Here is a 6,967-nt window from a genome sequence, read left to right as displayed (position 1 = left end):
CCCTTCCGATATTAGAAACTGGTCTAAATTTTAGATGCACGAGGAAATTAAGTACAGCCAACAATAGACAGTAACTTTATACTTACCTGTCCCAAAGGTGGTGTCTGAGTGCGTGGTGGTTGAGCACTGGGAGGAATCATAGTTATCTGGGGCTGAAGCTTTGGCACTTGGTTTTTATTCATTAGAAAAGACTGAGCAGGTCTCAGGCTAATCTGTAAACAGATAAGTCAGAAAAAGACTCGAACTGCTTCAAGTATTCTGACCAAGAATACACAGCCAGGGACTCATACCAACTGATCTTGACTTTCCGTTTCTACAAAGTTAATGCTCAGATTAAGCCACATGTGTACTCCAGTTCCCCCAAAAGCACAACTCAATGAATCACAGCTTGCTGCAAGTTACTGGTATTTAGTTCCATTGGTCTAAAGATACAGATTTGCTCCTTTTAGATGCAGTATGTTAGAGACCCAAGAAGATACGTAGCATTTCTGCTGATGTATTTTACAGCCAAGACAAAACTCTACCAATTGCTCAGAAATCAGGATACAAGTCTGGTTAACGCTCAAGACAGCAATGCTCTTTACTTTGCATTTGACATTTTGCCTGTTAGCCAGTTCTTAAAAAAAAAAAAAAAATTTAGCTTGGTCCAGCACTTCAGGGTTTCTAAAGTTCTAGAGTTCAGGACTTTCTGAAATTTTCATTAAATGTATTGTTTTCAGTATGATGCATGGCAACTGATGTCAGAGTAGTGTTCCTGGGGAGGTGTGGGGGAAGGAAGGGACACCCCAAGAAATTGCCCTCATATCTCAGTCTTGCTCATAGGACGCTGGATACCCTAAAGAAAGTGAGGGGTAAGGTGAAAGATGAAGGGACAAAGAAGGAGGAGGAGGAGGAGGAGAAGGAGAAAGAGTTCCAGCATTAGTCCTCATAATAACGCGTCTTGCTATAATCATTGGGCAATATTTAGAATAGGCTTTAAGTAATGTAGGCATGTAATGTACCTCATCTGCATTAAGCTGTCCTTTCTTAGAAAACCGAGGTGGCATATCCTTCGACTGTCCTTGTTGCTGGGATAAGAGTCCCTGATTCTGGTTATGGTAGAGCTGGCTTTGCCCCTATTTCAGAAAGGGAGATATAGAGAAAGAAGTGCAGATGATGGAGTGGCGTACATCATATGGTAAGTAGTACCAGAGGGACCAGAGGAACAAAGATTCTATTTGCCAGGAAGGGAAAAAGGAAGGAGCAGGGGTGGTGGGAGAGTAGCATCTATCCCTAAAAACAGGGCCATCTTTTAAATAAAATACACCATTCTGACCCACCAAAGCCACATGCACCTTTTCTTGCAGTAAAAAAAAAAAAAAGTGTATTCCTTGCGTCTCTTGCACAATTTAAAAAGTGGTTTAGAATTTTTGTATCAGCTGAGCATCAGTTCTGATCAGAATCAAATCTGAGTAAGTCTTTCAACATAAGGAGACTATAATCCATAACATACGCATCTGTAGAAGAGCTTCTAAACATGCTGAAGACACCCTGTGAACAATGTCTTCCTTACCTGACTTTTCAGAAAAGATTTGCCTAGGTCTCCAAACTGGGATTGAGCAGAAGGCATGAGGTGAGCCCCATGGCCATTGAAAAGTTGGTTTGAACGATGGCGTCCCATGGTGGGTGAAAATCTATCCTGAATAACCCCTGGACCAGTACCAATTCCGCTACCTTAAGGAGACAAAATACTATTTTAGTTCTTATTCAATGCAGTACAGCACAGTCATCACATCAGCCTGGCAGTTTCAGTGTACCTGGCATTTGTCCAAACATATCAGCAAGCCCTCCAAGTGGGTCCCTGTCAAGTTTCATCCTGGGTGGCATAAAGGGTCCCTCCAGAAAGAAGTCGCTTCTCATCCCTTGAGACATAGGAGCAGGAATAAAAACTCCCAGATCCTTTAAAACAGAAATTACAATTTTGGTCAGTTTGAATTAACAGTCTCTGAGAAAGGCAAGTTTTTAGCCCTGAACTGTAGCAAGTCCATCTGATTTTAACCCTTAACCCCTTACTGTCACATTCTGCTGTAAGAACTATTCCTAAGTGCACAGCCTAAGTTTTGTGACAAGCAGTAAACAGCGTAAGGATTCACATTAACACTTAAGCAAAAGCCAAGCACAAGACTTTACATGCAACACTTACTTTTACTGCATCTTGACGGATTTGATTGATAGTCTTTGGTCCATTGTCAAGAAAAGCTTTGCGAGGAACCCAGTTGTGTTCTCTCAACTCCACAGTATCCTTGGAAACAAAGCATTATTAGGAAGGGATTCAAGACAACTTTGCAAGAAAAAGGAAGCCATAAGCTATTTTATCATCATACCTGCAGCAGGAAACGAATCCTTGCTGGCAATTCCTTACTTGACATCAAGGAGCGCATACGGGCAAAGTACTGATCCATTAAGGACTGGGGGAACAGAAGTGTTGTTACAAGTGAGGGATAATTCTATCACTGTCTTGAGTATTTTCAGGAAAGGTTAACACATTCAAGACAAAGACCAAACAGTAAAACAGACCACCCTCTCCTGCCATCTCAATCTCCTTGATGGCAATAGAGCTTAAAGGAAAGCTAATGCACCACGACATGTAATCCGAGTCAAAGATGAAAACCTGCCAAAATTCTCATTACTATGACACCATTTCAAACTCACATTCAGAACTTGCAAGTCAAGGTACAAAATGCAAGACCACCTAGTTATGTTCACAATAGAGCTGCTCCACATCTTTTCAACAGAATGTAGAGAAACAACATTCTCAGTTTCACGACTTCCCAGCAAACCTTAACTGCATTCTGGAAAGACATCTAAAACCACTTCAAAGACTGGCTCCTCTTGCTATTGAGATTCGATGCAGGAGCAGTAACTGTCTCTCTCTTGCTCTCTAAAAGTCAGACCTCACTTCTGTACTTATGAATAGAACATTCAATACACAAGGTTCAGGCAATTGAAGTGTCAGGCATAGAACTAAACTAGTTTAATGACTGCAGTGGATATGCACATACCTTGGCTTTTGCATGGTCTAATCTAGGTCCCACTGTCCTCATTATCTGACAGAGGCACTCCAAATCCTCCCCCATATCTTTGAGTTGGACTCTCTTCTTCTTTTCCAAAAGCTGAAATATTAAAAAAAAAAAAAATTGGATATTTCAACATATTACAAATGACAACTTATAGCAAGTGACAACTTTGTACACAGGCATATGCAGAAACATTTCCTCTTCTTCTGAAGACAAATAACTTTAAAACTAGTTTTAAGAATTGCTAATTGAAGTACTTATTATTCAAAAGTGTACGTACTTTGAAGTACCTGTGGTACTTCTGTCTAGGCCAAACTAGATCTTCACTTGGAGGCAATTCCCATGGCTTTAAACAAAGCCAATTTTACTTTTTAAATCACACCAAAAGACTGTGTGTCAAAGCTGGGGTAAGTGGGGTGGTGGTAACTGACAGGAAACATTTTTGTGCTATTTTATGCTCAAAAATTCCCAAAGCAGCATAAACATTTACATTTTTTAGTTTGGAAGTCCTATTTTGCTCTCATCCCCCAACCCAATCTGAATACTCACTGTTTTGATGCACTTATGAAGGATAGATTCATGAATAAGATCAAGCTTGCCAAGTTCTCCAATGAATTTGATGTTCCCCAGCATCTTGATCTTGGCAATGGCTCTCTGTTCCTCCTCCTCGGGGAGGAGGGGACCATCATGCTTATCATAGACTGGAAAACAAAGCAGCCTGTTTAACATGGCTGTGGAAAGAAAAGATAGATTAATTATGTATTAAAGTGATTTTAAAACTTACTATCAACATTTCTGGTTCGGTTTTCAAATTCATCTTGAAGTTTAGATATTAGGAGGCGTCTGAATGTCTAAGAAAAAAGAAAACAATTAAGCTAGTCAGTGCAACTATACATGCTAGCAAAATTTATCATTCCAGATTGAGAGATATACACACTGTGCTTTGCTTCTGTCCTGGATGACTCTCTGCTGATGGGCCATCAAAGTTGGGTGCATCTTCTGCCAGCCGCAGACATAGTTGAGCATACAGTGAGCTATACTTGGGCTCTTCAAGGGCTTTGTCTACGATCTAAATAAAATTATTTTGAGTAAGGTAGCATGTAGTAGGACACAAACATTATTAGGTAAGTGAGTTACAAGACACACAATGGAATATTACCACTCTATGCGATCTAGAATATCTACCTATTTTTTGCTATTTCATCGAACATACACAAATAATGGATTTTGTTTTAACATTAGTGTCAATGCTGCAGCAAAGGAAAAAAGCTACTCTGTGCTACCAAAGAGCTTCTGTAATTCCTAGCCAACGAATGGGACAAATTTGAAGTTTATCATTAGAACATCAAAGTTAGTATCACCAATCTGATCTCAGATTAACAAAGTGACATGACAGTTAAATCGGTATACCAAGAGGTCGCCCGTAGTGGCTTTTCCAAGACCATTAGGCCTGTTTGTCATGAAAACAGGAAGAGGAAAAGGGGGGGCGAGGTATGTAAGACTGCTAACTAGCATCTTAGATCATTAAAAAAAACCACAACCAAACACAAAACATCCCAAATCACATTTAGTGATTCTTTAGACTTTTAAAACAGGAAGCTGGAGCATTAAGTTTACCTCCTCCCCAGTATATCCTTTTTACACAAAAAGCAGGAATGATGTTTTTGTATGTCTGGAGTATCAAACACCACATTAGCCATGCTACTTCTGTATGCCAAAGACACCCAAGCTACATTTTTAACATTCAAGAAAACCATGGTTAAAAGACATGCAGCCAGCTTACCAGCAGTATGACCCCTTTTAGGATGAGCTTAGATTCTACACCCACATTGAGGAGCTCAAGGCATAGCTTGTCAAACTTTTCAGGAGTAAGCTTATTTAGTATGCTAAAGAGGAACAAACAAAAATAAAAATCCAGGTTACAGATCTTCTAAGCATGCTACGAGTAATTTTGGACCCAAGTTTACTTCTTAAGTCTATTTAACAAAAATTGAAAAGTGCAATTTTCCATTCAACTGCTTTTTGGGAGACCTTTAGAAAGTAAAGTATTATTGAAAAGACTAATCCTCTCACAAGAATTTCTTCTTAAGTGTTTGCTGCTGCTGGCCTATCAGTTTCTGACTCATTCCCTCCAAAGGACAACATACACCCACACTACCCCCCCACCCCCAGAACTGAAGACCCACATCTGCCTTTCCTTCAGCCCATTTATTAGAGATCTATATTGCTAAAGAAAACAGTAAAAAAGAAAATGACCTTATAAAGAACTTACCCTCTTACTTTCCTGAAGATTGCATCATGTCGTTCTTTGTCGTTTGCGGAGTCGTCATCTCGTCTAGTGCTTCGTGAAGGAATCCATTTCTGAGCGTTTTGCCCTGGGGTTTTCCCCAGGAACTCGCTATAAAATTTTTAAGAATATGATTGTTAAACAGAAACAAACAAACTGGTCTTTTAACCTTTCAGTATTGCCTTACTTAGGCTAATTTTGTTACTAGCTTTGTTAAGAGCATGCACTTACCCCTACCAACATCGCAGCATCTGCTGCATAGTAAAATATTCACTCAACAATAATTTAAAAAAGCCAAGAAAACCCTGTAAACCTTTTAAGTGAAATGCATGAAAGTCTGTGCACCTCGTATCACTCAAAGCACACTCTGAACTCAGTACAACTTTAAAGATACTCTATCTTCAATTCAGTATTCCCCATGAAGTATTCTCTACCTTTAAAATCATGCCAAACCAAAGAGCAAGATGACGTTACCTGTTGCTGGCAGTCTTGGGATAGTGCTGAGGTGCACCCCTACCACCTCCTCCGCCTGAAGAAGCACTGTTAAAACAACCATGTAATCTTGTGTAAGTTCAAAACCACAACGCTTTCAATTACACGTCAGTTTTGGTATAAACATGAGACAAATTTAAATTCTCCTCAAAGGACAGTTTCTACTGCCAACTGTTCATCAAACAAAAAAAGCACTAGTACCTGAAACGAGAAGCACCCCCTTCTGCAATCGCACTCTCCACTTTGGCGGCTTGAACACGAAGAATCTTCAAAAGAATAAAATTAAATTGACGGGGTGGGGAAAAACAAAACCTAGAAAGACAAATCAAGCATTCATATTATAGTTGTTTTACTAGCAGCCACAGTATCCATCTTACAATATAAGTACAAATGTTTGTTAGAGAAGGAGAACCCTCAAATATTATGCTTCCTAAAAGACAGGAAAACTCTTATTTATACAATACTCAGGATAATCACAGAAAGGCCAATTTCATCATTGTAGTCATGTTTTCCAGCTGGGTGAGAGGAAAGATAAGGGAATCGGGCCGAGAAGGTAAGAGCCTCAAATTTACACTGTTGACCACCCAAAAGCACTTGTACGGGGGAAAAAAAATGTGGGTTTTTTTTTCCTACTAGTACAGCATATTTATATGAATCCTTTATTGATGCGATTTACAAACCACGATTAATTATGGTAAGACAAAGTAGTCAAGTTTCAAAGTACCAAATCACAAAATGCACACTTAATATAGCAAAATGGATGTCTACAGCCAATTAAGCTACTAAATAATGAAGCAGCATCGCCCCTTCCCATCTTAAATTTTAGCAAGACAGCAGCAGCAAGAAAAAACTCGCTGCACTGCTCACGTAGCAAAAAGCGAATCTCGGGGATAGAAACGCCAGGGGAGCACGGTAAAAAAACCGCACAGGCGTTCTGAGGCTCCATCACCATCTGCTCCGAGCACAGTCACCTCCTCGCAAAGCCCAACAGAAGGGGCCTCTCCCCGGCGAGGCGGCGGCCGTTCCGCCCGGGGCCGCGCGGGCACGAGGAACGGCTCCAACATGGCCGCCGCGAACAAAAGGGCTGCGGGAGCGGGAGGGGCGCCCCCCGCAGGAGGCACGCGCTATCCTG

The 6,967-nt window shown here is 40.5% G+C and overlaps 1 protein-coding gene and 1 non-coding gene across 2 annotated transcripts in view; both read right to left on the bottom strand.

The window, feature by feature from the left end:
• The window catches only part of EIF4G2 (eukaryotic translation initiation factor 4 gamma 2), a 10,567-nt gene extending 3,668 nt beyond the window's left edge, over nt 1-6,899 (bottom strand). The window contains exons 1-15 of the mRNA XM_029085039.1: nt 6,703-6,899; nt 6,037-6,147; nt 5,818-5,883; nt 5,329-5,454; nt 4,840-4,942; nt 3,994-4,125; nt 3,841-3,907; nt 3,606-3,757; nt 3,042-3,152; nt 2,364-2,447; nt 2,183-2,281; nt 1,797-1,938; nt 1,553-1,713; nt 1,002-1,115; nt 87-212 (exon numbers count right to left, since the gene is read on the bottom strand). Coding sequence (XP_028940872.1) covers nt 87-212; nt 1,002-1,115; nt 1,553-1,713; nt 1,797-1,938; nt 2,183-2,281; nt 2,364-2,447; nt 3,042-3,152; nt 3,606-3,757; nt 3,841-3,907; nt 3,994-4,125; nt 4,840-4,942; nt 5,329-5,454; nt 5,818-5,883; nt 6,037-6,147; nt 6,703-6,899 — 1,791 coding nt within the window. The remainder of the gene's footprint in view (nt 1-86; nt 213-1,001; nt 1,116-1,552; nt 1,714-1,796; nt 1,939-2,182; nt 2,282-2,363; nt 2,448-3,041; nt 3,153-3,605; nt 3,758-3,840; nt 3,908-3,993; nt 4,126-4,839; nt 4,943-5,328; nt 5,455-5,817; nt 5,884-6,036; nt 6,148-6,702) is intronic.
• On the bottom strand, nt 794-960 carry LOC114818584 (small nucleolar RNA SNORD97). The gene has a single exon (XR_003766204.1). It is a non-coding gene; the product is annotated as a small nucleolar RNA SNORD97 (small nucleolar RNA).
• Nucleotides 6,900-6,967: the final 68 nt, after the last annotated feature.

This window comes from Antrostomus carolinensis, unplaced genomic scaffold (assembly GCF_000700745.2).
Source record: "Antrostomus carolinensis isolate BGI_N321 unplaced genomic scaffold, ASM70074v2 scaffold38865, whole genome shotgun sequence".
NCBI lineage: Eukaryota > Metazoa > Chordata > Aves > Caprimulgiformes > Caprimulgidae > Antrostomus > Antrostomus carolinensis.
Note: the sequence above shows the minus strand (reverse complement) of the source record. Positions and strands in the feature narration are given on the sequence as shown.